General features: G+C 39.9%; 1 protein-coding gene across 1 annotated transcript; it reads left to right on the forward strand.

The window, feature by feature from the left end:
* The first annotated feature begins 2,274 nt into the window (after positions 1-2,274).
* Positions 2,275-18,715, forward strand: lrig2 (leucine-rich repeats and immunoglobulin-like domains 2). Its single transcript, XM_080025482.1, has 18 exons — positions 2,275-2,855; positions 3,628-3,702; positions 3,957-4,091; positions 4,557-4,700; positions 4,887-5,030; positions 5,306-5,449; positions 5,803-5,946; positions 8,430-8,510; positions 8,881-8,952; positions 9,180-9,248; positions 10,105-10,268; positions 10,901-11,212; positions 11,727-12,008; positions 12,670-13,110; positions 13,527-13,679; positions 14,078-14,218; positions 14,638-14,907; positions 15,462-18,715. The coding sequence occupies exons 1-18, from the start codon at positions 2,668-2,670 to the stop codon at positions 15,665-15,667; spliced, it is 3,165 nt and encodes a 1,054-aa protein (XP_079881608.1). The 5' UTR covers positions 2,275-2,667; the 3' UTR covers positions 15,668-18,715.
* The last annotated feature ends 262 nt before the right edge of the window (positions 18,716-18,977 follow it).

Consider the following 18,977-nt stretch of genomic DNA (forward strand, 5'->3'; position numbering starts at 1 on the left):
AGCGTCTATTAAGCGCTGGCGTCGGCAAACAACGCTACGCCTCCATTGGCTGCTTCCCGGGGTTAGCCCCGCCGTAGATGATTGTGATTGGTTTAAAGAAATAAAAACAGGCCAGCCCAGTTTCCCCCCGAATAGACGGCTCTAAACGGAGTGCTTCCAGACCATACTACTTGCTGTAGTTTGGTCTGGCTTTGCGAGACTACCCATTCAATGATAGTTTACCTCAGTGGTTCTCAATTATTTTCTGTCATGCCCCCCCTAGGGGACAGACATTTTTTCGCGCGCCCCCCCCCCCCCCCCCCTAAATTAAAATAGGCTACTATTGAGAACCTGCTAATATGTATTTATTTATCTGTACAAAACCACTGTATGAGTTTCTGGCACGAACATTCTGCATACATTCACCTTATTATCAAATTAGATAACAAAAATTAGCTGAGATAACTTCTGCAGCAAACAAATTCAAAGTTCAGTTTATTAGCTCAATTTGTAACATTTAAACAAGACTGCTCAGTCTGTGTGAATCTCAGGACAGAGAAACAAGAGCAAATGATTCACTGGGGTTTGCATTTCATTCAAAACATGTTTAAACTGTAAACATAGTTAAGGTGGTGTTTTTTTTATTATTATAGGCCAATAGGCCTTCTGTGATGCGATAACCAATAATCATTAATGTTATTATTAGTCTACTTGTTTGATTTCTTTTAAATAGCCTACAGAGACACTTGGAGACACATGTGGACATTTATTTAATGCAAATTGCGGCCTTTCGCACGGATATGACCATACACAAGCACACATCACGCTTGCTAGCACTTTTGGTCAGTTGGAAATCAAGGCAGCCCGTGCCCCCCCTGACAACTCACGGCGCCCCCTCAGGGGGGCGCGCCCCACCATTTGAGAAGCACTGGCCTACAGAGACACTTGAAGACACATGTGGACATTTATTTACTGCAAATCGCGGCCTTTCGCACGGATATGACCATACACAAGCACACATCACGCTTGCTAGCACCTAAAAAAAAAAAAAAAAAAAAAAAAAAAAAAAAAATTGGTCAGTTGGAAATCGAGAAGCACTGGTTTACCTGTTCAGATTTGCCTACAAATAAGTGCCATGGAACTGCCATTTTTGTGTGCAGACATGTTCGATGGTATATTCGTGCCACGGCCGGTCGATCGCTGGGAACTTCTTCAGTGAATGTTTTGCTTTAGGGGTATGACTTATCTAGTCTGTATTACGGGGATGTAAGGCTATTTGTCAGTAAATGATATTAGCACACTGGGTGAAATTCCTTCAGCAAGAGGCTACTTGCCTGCACACCTCCAGTAACCCATTCTAATGGAAATTATGCAGAAATGCGTTTAATTACTGACAGCCAGTTGAGTTATTGGCTGTGAGAAAGGAATTAGGCCTAGCTATGGGTAGGCTTTTCTGATCATTTAGGTTCCTTAAGTATTACTTTGAAGATAATTTGTTTCAAGTAAGCCATGTGCTGAACATGTTACTTTGATTATTAAAAGTAGGCTATTCAATAAAGAAAAATATAATGAAAGTAGGCTAATATGTGTTGTGCTATTATATAGTAACAAACCACCACACATTCTAGTGGGGCAGAATTGATAATTGAGTTGATTATTTGTGTGTGAATCTATACATTGTTTTGTTAATGAAAATGTTGCATATTCAGTGGAGCGAAGTTTGAACTATTTTAATATGGATGACTTATTTTCCTCCATTAATAAATGTTTTATTTGTTTTGTAATTGTAGAGATGTTGTAAGCAGTGAGGGTTCTTTTAACAATTATCCAGAGCAATAACCCAATTATATCTATCTATCTATCTATCTATCTATCTATCTATCTATCTATCTATCTATCTATCTATCTATCTATCTATCTATCTATCTATCTATCTATCTATCTATCTATCTATCTATCTATCTATCTATCTATCTATCTATCTATCTATCTATCTATCTATCTATCTATCTATGTCTCAAAGGACATACAGATACAATGATTACAATTACCACAAGTATTTGCCATATTAATATATTAATTCATACGTGAACAGTTGTGAAACTTTTTGCTGTGTACAGTAGAGGCTGCCATGAAAATATGTTGACCTGAGAACCAATCAAATCGCTGCAAATGGTTGACAAGCGTAAGCGCGGACCAATGGGATAGCTGGAAGTATGCTGGAAAGGGGCGGGACGTTGGATATCCTATGTCATCAACTCAAAGCGCTTTGTTGTGCTTACGGGATAGAAAAAACGGAGGAAATTATTCTTAACTCATTTGGACAGAGCAAAGGGGTGTATTTCATTTGGTTCATTACAATCACATTACCACGTTTGGATTCAAAGTGATGTCGTCCGGGGAAAAGTGTCTTTATTTGTCGGACCAAAGCAGCTCAGCAGTGAGGTAGCAGTTCCAAGCTCTTGGAAGACGAGGAGAAATCTCTGCTGGGATGCCTCACGCAAGTTGGAAAATAACAGTATTTCACAGTTCCGCCTGGAACAATGGCACTGTACACATGGAGTGTGGGCTCGTTTGACTGATATCAAATTGCAGGAACAATTTGATGGTGATTGTGTAACTGTTAACGTGCGAGTTTAGCGAGTTAGCCACGTAGCTACATAGCCTTTCAATAGGAAGTATTTTAAAATGGCGGAAGGTTGGCCCATTGCTTCGGCCCTTGTCTTCATGCTGCTGAGTTTGAGTGCCTGGGCTGTTGGGTCTTGTCCTGCTCCTTGCTCTTGTTCAAAGGGACAAGACGGTGTTTATATTATGGACTGCAATAGGAAAAGGCTGTCGACGACTCCCCTGGACCCTCCAGAAGGGACAACTCAAGTGTAAGTACATAAAGCAAATATGTTGAAGTTACATGTTGTGAATCCACAGCACTGATTTCAACTAAGGGATGCACCATAACAAACAGAAAGAAAACAAACATTTACTATTTTAGTCACTTTTACATGGAGAATATCTCAGTGTTTTGGTTTGTTTCAGGACATACGCTTAATGTTTAAATTCGTTATTTCAAATATTAAAAACACTGTAAAAGTAGAAAATAAAAGAAAAAAAGGCCATCACTCATTTATTCAGTCACAACTGCGATATTAACCAAAAGCGATATGACACTCTGCTGCCAGTTTATACACATCCCTAAAGTGTGCTAATCTTAACAGCCCTGCAATAATATCACTGGAGGTTACAATGTTTTGCTTTGTTTAAACTGCTCTAGAGAAGTGTTGACTTACCTTTTATGTTCACTTTATAGGCTGTAGTATCAATACAATTGTAACATTATTACTTTGTGGTGGTAATTTGTTGCGAACCGATGTATTTGGAGATTATTAGTTTTAGCTAATAAAGTGCACCAACACTGGCAGCTGAATGTATCAATCCATGATGGGACTGATACTAGTAAACATGTGCAAAATATGTATTACATATATATTATATATAAATATACAATATTTATTACATTTAGGATCGAGTAGTTGAATTCATGATTTGTGTAATGCGATGTTCATCATGACGACTTAATATGCTGCCCACAGCAGATTCTTCGCAGCCGTCTATTTTAAAATGATACTAATGCTATTTTGGATTTCATTTCAGCACAATGAATCACAATGAGCTGACTGTTCTTCCGTTTCTTGGAGATGCTTCATCAAATATCACCACGCTGTCACTGTAAGTATATAATCACCTTCAGGTTTTCTTGCCTTCCCTGTAACTGCTCCAATACTCAGAATAAGTCTTGATTTTAATGTAAATGCTATACCAACCTCACCATACTTCATTTATGTTAAAGCCACAACACCATGAGCGCCCCCTGCCCCCCCCCACAGCAACATGTTAAGTTTTTATTCACCTTGGTTATCCATTGTATTGTTATGACTTTGAAAAACTAATTCCTGATCTCTTTTTTTATATATATGTTACAGAGTCCACAACAGGATCTCAGAGCTGTCGATGCATCAGCTGCAGCCATACGTTTCCTTGGAGACGCTGGACCTGTCATCCAACTCCATCTCTGAGCTCAAAGTTGGCTCTTTCCCCTTCATGCAGCTGAAATATCTGTAAGCAAACACTCCTCATTGAAATAATGAATACTTTTGTTTTATCAAGGTGGTGAGAACAAATTATCTTCAAGAATAACCTGAAGATACAGGTTGTGAGTCAAATAGAATCAAACCGGAGAGCACTTTGAGAGTGTGTAGATCTTCCATGGCTGCGCAACAATTTTATTTTGATAAGCACTAAAGACACAGGCTTCTTAATATCAGTATGTTGGTGGGACTGAAGCATCTTGTTGTAAACCAACTGACTATTTTGGACTTCTTTGTTGATATTCTCACACAAACACACACACACACACACACACACACACACACACACACACACACACACACACACACACACACACACACACACACACACACACACACACACACACACACACACACAATTAGGTGTAACTACAGAGCAAATAATTATTCTCCTTCCTGATACAGACTAATGTGTCGGTTCTTTTTATCTCATAGGAATCTGAGTAATAACAAGATCAGTGTTCTTGAGCCGGGCTGCTTTGAAAACATCTCCAGCTCCCTGCTGGTGCTGAAGCTGAACAGGAACAGATTGGTCACGCTGCCATCCAAAGTCTTCAAACTGCCACAGCTTCAGTTCCTGTAAGTATCATATTGATGTCTTTTTTGTCGACACAACTGTATTCATTAGTCAAATGTACACATAGTTTTATATAGTTTGCAGGCACATTTTAGTTGGCTGAATTAACTTTTTATCCAATAAATTATATTCTCTTGTTTTTGTGTTTGTTTTAAATGCGGAAAAAATTATGCTTATTCTCGTTGCAGTGAAATGAAGCGCAACAAGATCAAGATAGTGGACAGCCTGACATTCAAAGGGATGGATTCACTGAGGTCACTGAAGATGCAGAGGAATGGCATCACTAAGCTCATGGACGGAGCCTTCTTTGGGCTCAACAACATAGAAGAACTGTGAGGACAGACAAGAGTTTTTGTGTATTAGCATCTAGAAGTGTAAAACCTTTTTTTAAATAACAATTTGAAAAGATTTGCAATTTAATTTAATTAAAATTGAATTTTTCTGTGATTAATTAATCGAAATTAACGCGTTAATTTGACAGCCCTAATTTAAACAATTGCCCTCAATCTGCCATGTTGCTCTAGTCTAGCAGATATGACATAAAACAAATCAATGTATGTAATCTCCGTTGGTTTTTGTTAATGCTGTTTCATTTTTCCCATCGCAGAGAGCTGGAGCACAACAACCTAACCGAAGTGGCCAAGGGTTGGCTGTATGGCCTGAGGATGCTGCGTGTCCTGCGGGTCAGCCAGAATGCTGTGGGCATCATCCGAGCAGACGCCTGGGAGTTCTGCCAAAAGCTGGAGGAACTGTGAGTGTCTTTTGCTTCTTAACATAAGTCCCCGCACAGTTAAGGGTCCCCACACACTCTCTCTCTCTCTCTCTCTCTCTCGCTCTCTCTCTCTCTCTCTCTCTCGTCAGCCCCGGGCTCTTGAAACCCATACTGTGTGCTCTGAAAGAAATGACTTTCATCTTGCTGCAGCACTGGAGCTGAAACACTGTTGTCTTGTGTACTGGATACATTTTTGACAATTTTCTGAAGATGTCTCATTTTTGAGTATCATTCTTGACTGTTGAGTTACATTTTACACACAAGACTGCTATTAATATGAAACTCGTTTGAAGTAATCTTTTTTTATCATATTTGTGGTTGCTTTTGAACAGAGACTTGTCCGTCAATCATCTGACTAGACTTGAGGAGACGGCTTTTGTGGGCTTGGGTCTCCTGGAGAGCCTGAACCTGGGAGAGAACTCCATCAGCCATTTGGGAGAGGGAGTGTTCAGCGGCCTGACAAGTCTGCGGACCCTGTAAGTGCTACTTGCTCTTAACAAATCTCTCTTAAAATACGTGTTTCCTTTTTAAACCATTAATCCGTTTCAAAATCGAATTTGCAAAAGGCAAAGACTGCTGTTTTAGAATACACATTATGCAGCGCCTCTGACCCAGGCTTTAAAGATGTGGTGTCAGTTGCTTTAAAAATTCATGCCGTCCTCCTCGTGTGACAGAAAAGCTCTTATCACAAGTGGCCCAAGGTGACTGAGTACGCACACTATCAGGAAACATGTGAAACCCAAGGAAAACAGCCAAATGGTCTCCGCCGAGCCAGAGTGCAACATTGGACAATTAAGACACAAAGAAAAGAACCTCTTTAGAAGTATGAGTAATTCAGGTTAGAAATGACTGACGCTCTAGCCAAGCTTAGTAAACAAACTACTATTTTGGAGTCGTTTTCAACTGCTCCTCTGTGTGAAAAAAGGGGCGCATGAAGACACCATTCCAATGCCACTGAAAAGAAACCCATTTTGATAGTTCCCAAAATCTCTCAGCCCCTCAGCCTAACCATTGTCACCTGTTTGATATCAGAAGTGTAACAAAGCTCATTATGTGAAATATAACAACGTCCTGTTCTTGGCTCTGTGCATTCTCATGAAGGCTGCTGACTAAAGAAGGTTTGTTTGTTAGTTTCACTTTTGTATGTATAGAGGTTCTATTCCTGTCTTGAATACATATCCTGAGTTATCCTACGTAGTATAGAGAGTATAACAGTAGAACATTGCCAGTATTTAGTCTGCATCCTCTGATGTAGTTCAAATCATGTCCTCATGTCATCAGTCCTCTGTTTAGTCTTAGATCCAACTGTCAGTGTCATTTCTTTAGATTCTCTTGGTTATTGTCCCTTTTCCTTCACTGTGACCATCTTGTTTTTTTATCAAATGAGTTGAGCATTGAACTTACATTTTTAAAGCTTAAGGGGCTTTAATACATGTGCAATTAGAATGTGTAAGAATTCAAACTAAATGATTATTGTTAGTGCTGTATCCATATGAACAATAGGTTTGTTATTATATTGTGAGGATGATAGAGTAGACTGGCTTTGACATTGTACAGGGCTGTACAGTGCGACAGCAGTAACTATCTATGATAGTAACTGACAAAGATTGACACAACCTATTTAACTTGGCCTAAATTGTATAAATATGTTGACTAATTTATTTAATAGGCTATATGTTCAATGTTTTAAAGTATGGTTTTCATTAAAAGAATGAAATGTTCTAAAAATGTTTGTTATTATTAGCCTAATATAATAATGATATGTTTATAAAAATATATAGGTATAGACATTATTTTTATAGTTCTATGGGGGAAATAATTCTGAATCAGCAAAAAAATTGCCATTGGCAGGTTAGACTCTTTTGTCTAAATTGCAATCAGTGCACCCCTATTCATTTTTCTACAATTACTACTGCACACTAGGATATCATATTCATTGAGAATCTCAAATAAAACCAAGATGACAGGCTCAAAGGTAATTAGAGCTAAATGCAAGGGTTAGGGTCATGCAAGTTTTCGATCATACTTTGTGTGCTACCAAATCTATTTTTGTGCTACTGAATTTTTTTGCTTGCTAGCACCAGTGCTACCACTTTAAAAAATAAGCGTACAGCCCTGCATTGTAGCTTTACCCAGAGAGGAAGGCCGGGAGTTTCTTCTGTCAGTGGGGGTAAATAAAGACTTGTTTTTAATATGTCTTCAAATAGGGATAAACTAATATCCAATATATAATATGCAGAATACTTCAGTGTCTGCTGAGCAAATCAACAAATAACACAGCAGCTATGGCTTTGTCAGGGGAAGGATGTGTGTTCTTGGGTACTGAATAACCTTTAATATTGTGCGCTTTTCTGTTTTATAAAGTTACAAAGATGTCCCACTAATGCACACCATGTTATTTCCACAAAATATAGTTACTTAGTAGAAATCTTGTTAAGTGTGCACTCACTGTGCTCACAAAATTAGTGTGCTTGCAGAATATTGGATTGGACAGCGCCACCAAAAAGCTTCGAACACAGTGTAGCTATGGCTCAGAATGGGAGCTTTGATGGGAGCGGGGAGACTGGGAGAAGTTTCTTTCAGAGGTGGCCAGGCATTAGCAAAGGGAAAGAAAAGATCCCATCATGACCTACCCTGTAAACACAAGGCCTCTCTGGGTTGCCACTGGACCCATGAACTGCCCCAGTGCTAAACAGAGCCAATTAATTTCCCCCCTCTCATCAGAACAGCAGTGGCAGTGAACCGTGACACACCGTGGAAGTATGGTGTCTCACATTGTTAGTCTCCTAACTGAGAGTTACTGGCACTGACAGCCACAGTGAGGATAATGTGCCCTCTCTTTCCCTGTAGGCTTTCAAATAAAAATAATTACTTTTCAGGAGGAGTCGTTTCGTCTTTAGCCTCTGTGGAGAGAATCAGTATCAAAAATGACAACTAAAAGACATTTTCTTTTTTCCAGGGATATCCACAACAATGAAATCTCCTGGGCCATTGAAGACTCCATCGGTTTGTTTGATGGAATGAAGAAGCTGAACACACTGTGAGGAGATACACATTTACACATACACATTTACACAAATAAATGGGAATATTTGCATATTTTAGATGTATATAATGTATGTTGTAAAGCTCCTTGCATGTAGACAAATATAGCAGCTGGATGTTATATCACTGTCTATATCACTGTTCCGGCAATTTAGTTGTATGCTGCGTATACTACGGTATGTTTGTTCTTTTTACAGGTTTTATTGAGCTGTGGAATTTTTACCCCAGGTTTAATCTAACTTCCATTATGAGGCTGTTCAAATGTCTTAATCTAGCCAATGCTTCTGAAAATGTCACCCTGGAGCAGGTTTTTTTTGTGGGGAACTATTTGACTGAACATCATGTGAAATACTTTTATTTTCCAGAAACCTGCAGCGCAACAAAATCAAATCAATCACCAAGAAAGCCTTTGATGGCCTGGAGGAGCTGGAGAACCTGTGAGTAAAAGCACCACTGCACACACTCCTGTTTTCTCATCTAAACACAGCTCTACTTGTGTCTTAGAAGGATCTGTTGTCATTGTTGAATGATCAAAGATAGCAGGAGGCTTTTATTACATCTGTGCAGCTGTTGTTGTCTTGTATGCTATGTGTGATATGAAATGCCAGTATGATCCAGTCCCATCTGAAGTGTGTCTAATCTAATAATTCTGTCCGCTCTGCAGGGACCTCAGCAAGAATGGCATCATGTCCATACACCCCGAGGCCATGTCCCACATGAAACTCAAAGTGTTGTGAGTAGAGACAAAATGAATGTTACCCTCCATAACGGCTTGGTTTGGAGCAGCAGTTTTTTTGAGTTGCAGCGCCATCATCTGCTACGTTATACCCCAGCTGCTGTCAAACGCATAAAAGACACAATGACAGTAATCATACCCTGCTATTAATTAGTCTGAAGCTTTAATATAATATAGCACCCTTTGCTTGGTGACTGGATAAAGTGGCTTTGTTTGTTGAGTAACAGATTGGCAAGAGTTTTAAGCAAAAAATAAATTTTCCCGTCTCGCTTATCGTTTAAAGTGTATTTCGTTTGTGTCGTCGGTCATTTTCTTTTGACTGGTTTGAAACCAGTAGTAACCTGGTGTAGGACTTGAATCCCTATCCTAGTTATGCTTATGAGATACATAACTTTTAGATCAACTGAAATTGATAATTCATAGGGATTTTTTTATGGTCATGACTTGTTGCCTAATTGTGTTTTTAGTTGTATTGTATTTTTTATTTGTCCGAGCTGATACAAAGTTGCCTTAAGGTGGCCTTAACGTTTGATAATATATTTAAATTGAATTGATTACATTTATTTCAGACATATCAATAAAAAACCAACATATCAAAAATACAATACAAAACCAAAAGCACGAAAAAACAATCAACAAAAACGATGTTCAAATTATTTCACAAAGTCAAAAAAGTAAATTACATGTATTCTATTGATATGCCTGACAATGAGTAGGAAGAAGTAGAATTCACACGGATTGATTTGCTGCGTGGGTTTATCTCCTCCTTTTTGACCTCTTCTGTAATCTGATGTATCCTTCTGCTGAAACAATGACTCATCCCACGCATCTTGCTTCCCCTTCCTTTTCCCAGTGTCCTGAATAGCAGCAGCCTGCTGTGTGACTGTCACATGCAGTGGCTGGCTCCCTGGCTGACTGACAACCACTTCCAGCCGTCTGTCTCCGCTATCTGTGCTCATCCTGCCAGCCTTCTGGATCAAAGTGTCCTGTCCATCAACCCTCAAGAGTTTGTTTGTGGTCAGTCCCATTATGTTTTTTATTGACAGTCTAATCCAATGTACTGTAGGTATTGTTCACAGGTTTCATTTGAGGATGTTTTTAAAATATAATATGCATAGTGCAGTATAATGTTGGGCTGCATGATATGTCGGCTATACGAGATGTATCGATATCATTTCAAAAGGGATACAATATTGGACAATAACGTTTGTATCGCGATATGTTTTGCTGAGTTTAAATAATCAGTTTGGGCATCTTGGTTTGCCTTGCTTGGAAACTGTGTGATCGAACACACAGGACACACCTCTTAAAATTGGATTTAAGTGCTTATGTTATTTTGTATAATATTTCTAATAAAAATCGACGCGTTTTTCTTCAATACCTTTTTATAGTCTAAAAAAAAACATACTGTATATATTGTATATCGCCAAACATATTGGGATCTGTAATATTTGGTCCATATCGTGCAGCCCTAGTAAAATGCATGTAGTCCAAATATGTTGCCCCTACAGTATTTGCATACTTTGTGTTAAACATCAACTACTACTACGTTTGATATCAGTACACAGGAAGTCTGCTGTACATATAATATATTTTCTAACACTTGTCCCTGGAGATTTACACTTTGTTGTCCTCTCTCCACCCAACAGATGATTTCCCGAAGCCGCTGATCACTTCCCATCCAGAGACGTCAGTGGCTCTGCGGGGGATCAACGTGACTCTTCGCTGCGTGGCGTCCAGCAGCAGTGACTCTCCCATGAGCACGGCGTGGAGGAAGGACGGGGAGGTGCTGTATGACGCAGAGGTGCAGAACTACGCGCGCTACCAGGAGGGAGAGCTCATCTACACCACTGTGCTCCACCTGCTCAACGTCAACTTCACCGACGAGGGCCGCTACCAGTGTGTGGTCTCCAATCACTTTGGAGCCAACTACTCCAACAGGGCCAGGCTGACCGTCAACGGTGAGGATTGATCGTCCCCCTTTGTCAAATAATGTGATGGATGATTGTCAGTAGGGTTCATATGTTTTTTTTTATTTTGCCCTACAGTCTTTTATCTTCTTTAAGCTCAAAGGAGCTGGTCTGGCCAATATGATAAACCCTTGAAGTCTGGTACAGCTGTTATCATTTTATATCTTAGATTTTTTTTAAATTTTGGTTTATTTTATTGGTAACTTAATAATAGTTTATAAGGGTTCATGAATTAACTTTTAAGATAATTAACTTTTAGATAATGCTTAGTTCATGCTTAATAAGCATGAACTAAGCATTCAATAACAGTTAATTGATATACCCTTATTGTAAACTGTTTCCATTTTCTTTTTTAGAAGATTTTTTTCCAGCGCAGAAACTGGCAATCATTTTCACTGGATCTTTAAGATTGAATTTCCATCGGCGCTTTCATCTGTGCCCCTGAAACAGATATATCCCACTACCACCCTTTGATGTTGTTTTTTCGGTTTCCTTCTCTTTCCAGAGCTGCCCTCCTTTCTTAAGACTCCCATGGACCTGACCATCCGGACGGGGACCATGGCTCGTCTGGAGTGTGCTGCTGAAGGCCATCCCTCACCACAGATCGCCTGGCAGAAGGACGGAGGCACCGACTTCCCCGCCGCCCGCGAGCGCAGAATGCACGTCATGCCCGACGACGACATCTTCTTCATCGCTAACGTGAAGACGGAAGACATGGGCGTGTACAGCTGCACGGCTCAGAACGCAGCCGGCAGCCTGTCTGCAAACGCTACGCTCACCGTCCTGGGTGAGACACAAAAACACAGCATATTGTACCCACGTTTTTACTCCTGGGTCGTTTCAGCCGAGTCACTCTGCTCAAATTGGCTACTACTAATAACTGTCTGTCACTCATTGCATATCCTTGTTTTTGTGTTTACCTTTCCTGTCATTTCAACTAAAGAGTTGAATGCAAACCCATTATACTATGGCGAATACTTCAGTCTGGCTAGATGGAGCGTTTCTGACACGGCTGTTATTTATTTCTTGATAACTGCTTCCGAGATTTGTTTGAAGCTGTGTGCTAGTATATTATCAAGCACTTTAAAGTTAAAAGTGGAGTCAACAATTCTGGAGACAGTTGTCGTCAAAATCACTGAAAGTCTGGGGTAATACACAACCTAGGCTCTGTAAACTGGTATGTAAGGCTAGCAACATGTGTTTTTACAGAGCCTAGGCTGTGTATTTACACCAAATTTGTTCACTGTTCACTGACTGCACCTTTTTAAAGTATGTGATCAATGATTAAAGATTAATTTTGGAAACAATTTGTTCTTCTAAACAGAACAAAGTTGACCTCTTACACATCCATAATAACAGTTTGACCCTAATGCCACTCGGTCGGATAATCTTTTTTATTTAATTTTTTTTAATCAAAAAATCAATGCATCCTCTCTCTCTTCCTTCAGAAACTCCCTCCTTCATGCGTCCGCTGGAGGACAGGACAGTGGCGCGCGGCGAGACTGCGGTGCTTCAGTGTATCGCGGGAGGAAGCCCCGCCCCTCGGCTCAACTGGACCAAAGACGACGGGCCGTTGGTGCTCACAGAGAGACACTTCTTCGCCGCGGCCAACCAGCTGCTCATCATAGTGGACGCCAGTCCGGCCGACGCGGGCAAATACACCTGCATCATGTCCAACACTCTGGGCACGGAGCGAGGCCACATCTACCTGGGAGTCTCACCCTCGCCAAACTGTGACACGGGCCCCGGCTACGACCAGGACGGCTGGACCACGGTGGGCATCGTGGTGATCGTGGTGGTGTGCTGTGTGGTGGGAACCTCGCTGGTCTGGGTCATCGTCATCTATCACATGCGCCGCAAGAGCGAGGACTACAGTATCAGCAACACGGGTCAGCAGTTTATAAGACACAACACCAATCTATGAAATTAAATGTGCTTTATTTAAGAGGTGCTCCGAGGATTTATTTTTTTTTTTCTTGCACCCCTCTTGGTCTAAGGCGTTAGTAGTTTTACAACGCCAGCTGTTCTTCCTGAGTGAGCGTACTCATGACAAAGGCAATAAGAAAAAACTATCTAAAAATAGCATTATTTTCACGGAAGGTCTTTTTTGCTGTTACATGTCATGTATGATCATCAGAGGGAAAATGGGACTGTTTCAGGAGTATTTCAAAGTTCCTCGTAGCACCTTTTCAAAGTGGCTCGGCAGTAGTGATGGCCAAGGGGAGGGAATTTTCGCAATACTTTACTTTTACTTACTTTTCACATAAAACACTGTCTAACAAATAATGTCTGTGTCTGTGTCCAGATGAGATGAATTTGCCAGCAGACATCCCCAGCTACCTGTCCTCTCAGGGCACTTTATCAGAGCCTCAGGAAGGCTACAGTAACTCTGAGGCGGGCAGCCACCAGCAGCTCATGCCTCCTCTCTCCAATGGATATGTCCATAAAGGCACAGATGGTGAGTCATTTAAATTTTTTAGATATCCATCATGTTTGACCCTTACCCTTTCCTATCATTGCACACACATTAACACAGAAAACAACATTGGTGCTTCCTGAAGCTTGAACCCCAACAACAAGTTGTCTAATATCCCTTATAGAATCATAAATATGTATGGTGTCTTTTTCTTTATGTCTTGACAACAGTTAGCTTTCAGTATGATACACAAATAAGATGTTGAGCATTTTAATATTCCAATCATTTTAACAATAGGGACTGATGATGTTTCTGTGATAGTCAGTGTGTCATCTATTTAAATTTCACAGGGTTCCTGCAGATCTCGGAAAGGTTTTTGCATTGTTTTTGGGTTCCATTTACTAAATGCAGCTTGACTAATTCTTGTGTGTGTGTCCCAGGTGTGTGTTATGGAGACACAGGCAGCGAGGTGGAAACAGAGGGGAACGGCATGTTGCACTGCAGGGTCGGCTCTCTGTTCACTGGCCGTAGCAGCTTCCACCCTGGAGAGCCTCGTGAGGGACTAGCTGGAGTCCCCACAGGTTAGTGTGGGCTCATGTGGTTATTATATAAAGAAGAAAAACAAATCTGGCTTCATATTGTTAGTGAGATTTTCAGAGTTTATCGTTGCGTTTTTAGCTTGTTTGGAAAATATGTAGATGAGGTTGTAATAAGGTTGAAGAACTTTAGTGTAACACATATAGTGTTAATAATAATATATCTTACACAAAAGTTAAGAAATGTTTATTTAAATAATGGCAAAAATACAGAAAATTTGTTTTAATGTCTTAAATTAAGTCTTGAAAAAGATGCACTTTTTTTTTTTTTTACTCTGACACAAATTAACACAGATGAAATGGTTTCACATATAAGTAATGTATGGGGATAGTTTACAATGACTGAGACTCAAAATTCAAACCAAGGACCTAATGGAGAGTAACTTACTATTGTGTTTTACCAGGTGGCGCTGGTCCGCTGGTCATCTGCTCCGACTGCTACGATAACGCCAACATCTACTCTCGCACACGGGACTACTGCCCGTACGCCTACCTGGGGGAGGACGAGCCTCTGGAGAAGACTCTACCAGGAGTCAGGGAGAACTTCAGTCAACACGCCCAGCATGAAGACACAGCCCTGGAGAGCCTCATCGCCAACAGGGACTCCTCCATCTTTCTCACCTCACACGACAAAAGGTTGAGCAGCCATACCACCCCGGAGCACTACGCTAATGGTGAGACTTTAAATTATAAATACAAATGTTACTTCTTTACTTCTTAGAGCAAGATGGTGAAAAATATCATGGCCTATATCTGGTAGGTTTTCCTGTTCTTTTTGTGGCTTAATTTTGCAGATGCTAAGGCAAGTTTGCTCTTAGCTCGTCTATATATCAGTCAACAAACAATTATGCCATCGTTTACTGTACGTATGTATGTGTGTGTGTATATATATATATGAGAGTAAACAATGGCATAATTGTTTGTTGACTGACTTAAGTCTGAATTTTACATATGAAACATTTCCAAGTGAACTGGTACAGTGTAAAAGGAACACTCTTTAGATTTATTGTTTTTTAAACAAACAGCCCAACATCTCAAAGATATTCAAGTTACAAGGAAATGAGAGTGAAACGCAGCACATCAAAACCACTCAAACTACTTGCATAAACCCAAACAAAAAAAAATACTTTTTTAACAATAAATCAGTGTTTGTTAAAACAAAAAAAATAATAATTAGTTGGAGGTTATTTGCAGGCTTCCTAAATACTGTGTTTCACTTTCTTTACAGATTCTCTAAGCATATCCTTCTGGGGAGAAGGGGAAGATCCGTCTTCAAAGGCCCAAGCGGCCTCTTCACATCACCCTGTGACTGTACACAGGACGCCTCCTTTGGCTTCCACTGCCAACGGGGCAGAGGAGCAGGGCACAGTGGAGGTGGACCACAGAAGTGCCTCTAATAGGACTAACCCTCAGGAGTATCCTGCTCCCCCATAGGTCCTATCACTCCGCCCATGTTCTGCCCCCCTCCCACCCACTACCTCCAAAGAAACTCCTCACATTCTGCCAAAGATGCTCTCTTGTATGTTTACATTCCCCCTTTTTTCACTCAAGAGGACATGCTAAAGCTTTCTCCTATACCGTGTAGAGACGTGTGTGTGTGTGTGTGTGTGTGTGTGTGTGTGTGTGTGTGTGTGTGTGTGTGTGTGTGTGTGTGTGTGTGTGTGTGTGTGTGTGTGTGTGTGTGTGTGTGTGTGTGTGTGTGTGTGTGTGTGTGTGTGTGTGTGTGTGTGTGTGTGTGTGTGTGTGTGTGTGTGTGTGTGTGTGTGTCTGAGGCTGGAGAAATGGACCAGTGATTTAAAGTGACCTCCATCCTTAACACCTCCACCTCTGCTAACAGCTTCTCCCACCATCCTCCACTCTCTTTCTCTGTTCTCTTCTCTGGAGAAAAGCTATGAATGTATGCTTTTAAAAGAGCCATGTCGGATGCTGCCTCAAAAGAACGCCAGGACACTGTGGTCTCTTTACAAGCTCTGTCCTCCGTCCACTGCTGCTGTGGGGTGGTAATAATGACCGTCCCCACCGGCAGCTTTCACTCATCATTCCTGGTACACACACGTCCGTTGGAGAGAAGCCTACCTGACTTTGGTAGAAATTAAAAACCAACCATTCCCAAATGGGGGGAAAAAAATGGAGGTTTATACTGGGGCCAGTTGTAGTTCCCTGACCAGCAGTTTGTGGTTGTTGTTGTTATTATAGGAAAGAACATTGAAAACATACATCCAACATTCCCACAGCTATCCCGACTGACTCAAAACCTATGCTATCTTGTTTTCCTCTTATACAAATCCCAGAGACAGTGACACCAAAATGTGGTGTATATTATGAATATATCCTATATCGTCTTTATCTGAACTTGTTTTCGCCCTATGTCAAACGCAATTATGAAATCCTTCACTTTATGTCTTTGTAATGATGAGCAGTTTGGTGAGAAAGCATACCTTTCTTTTTTTTTTTTTTTTTTTTTTTTGCACGTGACAATCATGGTTTTAGCTGGCTATTTTCCAATAGATGTCCATTGGATTGCCTTTTTAACAAGCATTCTCAGTAACCTCGATCAGGGGACTTTTTATTTCAGATATACAGTATGCACTGACTTGATTTCTCCTTTAATCATATCTTACAGGCACTTAAATTATTGGTGCTAAACTCTTTATTATGCAGTGTGCATGCTGTTTTACATTGTGATGATTTATCTTCACAGCTCTATCTCAAAAACCTCATGATCCCTCCGTAGATATTGATTAAGCCTAGGTTTTCACTTGGGACTGTGAAAAATAAAGAATGTATTGTATTATTTTATACATGTATGTATGTATCTGTGTGTACATAAGACTAGTGGTATATTAAATTCCATGTCCTACTAGTTTATTACAGAGGTTGGAGACATAAGCTGCAGTAATTTAAGCTCATTCATTGCAAGCCTTCGTTATCTTGAAGTTTTGACTTGTCGGTACAGGTATCATGAGGTAACCTTTGGAGAAAATCCTTATAACTTTGAAAGACGGTCATCAAGCAGCCTGCTTAGTGCTTAGGCAAAATGTTCTGTTTCCAAATGTCAGCTATGAAATGGTTTTGAGGATTAGAAAAATGAAAATGACTCCTGTAAAAGTATTTGGTCTGGTTTCACTTTAGTCGTCTTTGAAAAATAATACTCTTATTGTTGCACTTCAGAGTTGCTCACATGCAATTGGCTTGGTTGATACAGATTGTGTCAATATATTTAGTGAATTTCACACATTTTCCAGTTTATTAGGTACACCTTATTAAAATGAATGCAGTCTACCACACTAAGGTCCTGTAATGTATCCTCCCTTTGTGAAAGTATTGATTTAAGTTTGTTTAACATTTTTAGAGAGGTGTTGATATAACTGTCAGGTCATTTTGGAGGATGTTGTGTGTGTGAGAGAGAGAGAGGAAAAAGATAAATAGCCACATATTGATATCCTTCATGAAGGTAGGATGCGTTATAGGACTGTTCTATTGGACTGCACTAGTTTTAGTTAATTGTACCTAAGAAAAAGGCCCCTGAGTTTATATCAAACTCATTCTTCGTGGATATGTCAATGCGACGACATATTTTAACGTTTATTTTTGTCATTTTGGTTGTGTTCATGATCAGCACTGCTACATTCTGCTTTGTTATTTTGGACCAAAAAATTATTTGTCATTTTCCTTTTCTCCCTCTCTTGCAGTGGTACACTAAGTGTGCGAGGGATCTTAGCACTAAACATCAGTCATTGCTGAGAAGTTTGTCTGCAGTGCAAATGTGTGACTATAGCTTGATGCTATATGTTCAATGTAATGTGACAAAGTGTAAGAGGGCCATACAAATTATTGTAAAACATTCTCAAAATTGTCTACATATGTGTGTTTTAGAGAAAATGATATCGGTACACCTCCGCCTCCTCAGTGGTACATGCAGATAAAACTGAAACGCTATTCTTGCACTTTTTTTTTGGTTCTAACTTGTTCATTCCTTTCTAAGGTCAGAGTATTCAAAGCCTGTGAATTGTGCATTTCCCCAGAAAGTTAAATTAAGTTAAGGGTAATGTTTTTGCAAGCCAAGACTGAAACCAACATGACTTTCCTCTCTGTATTTCAAAACACTCCTTGCTTCTGGAGAAGCTGATATTTTGTAGTAATTTGATGTTTTGCCGACTGTTTGCCAAGGTCAATCTTCTCCCTTTGAAGCATATTAGAAATTAAAATGCAAACTTGCAGTAACTACATTTTGTGGGGGGGAAAATCGATTCACTGTGGAATATGCTCTGCCAGCGCATCATAACATAAAGTGCATATGTATGGTTTTATAATCGGAACGTCCTTCATGACTTTATACCAAAGTATAGCAGTAACTGCTTTGGCAATATCCAATGCTGCTTTTTTTTGTATTGTAGGGAGTTTTGCATTTTGTCATTATTATTTGTGGACCTTATTTGCCTGTACATTCTGTAAAGCATGTCTAAAGAGCCTTTTTGTTACGTAGCCTTTACTCAAATATTAAAAATGAATTCTGATAAGGTTTGGATCACGACTCTCTTTTATTTTAAAATAACATTGTTATATTCATAAATAGCTTCAATTTCTCGATTGGTTGTTTTTTATTTGAAGAATTACCTTAAATAGTGCCACATTCAAATTGTTCCTTTTGTCCAAAACCAAGTGACTGAATTTGAAATTGTTTGTTTGTTTCTTCCATCCACCCACTCACTTGGCTGTTGTGTCGATGAGGACACAGGGGAGT

This window comes from Ammodytes marinus (assembly GCF_949987685.1).
Source record: "Ammodytes marinus genome assembly, chromosome: 4".
NCBI classification, from domain to species: domain Eukaryota; kingdom Metazoa; phylum Chordata; class Actinopteri; order Uranoscopiformes; family Ammodytidae; genus Ammodytes; species Ammodytes marinus.

Bases quoted from the DNA above. Each gene is read 5' to 3' on its own strand.
- lrig2 (XM_080025482.1), top strand. From the start codon at position 2,668: ATGGCGGAAGGTTGGCCCATTGCTTCGGCCCTTGTCTTCATGCTGCTG. The intron at 3,703-3,956 runs GTAAGTATATAA...TATATGTTACAG, and splicing joins AATATCACCACGCTGTCACT to AGTCCACAACAGGATCTCAG. The intron at 5,947-8,429 runs GTAAGTGCTACT...TCTTTTTTCCAG, and splicing joins CTGACAAGTCTGCGGACCCT to GGATATCCACAACAATGAAA.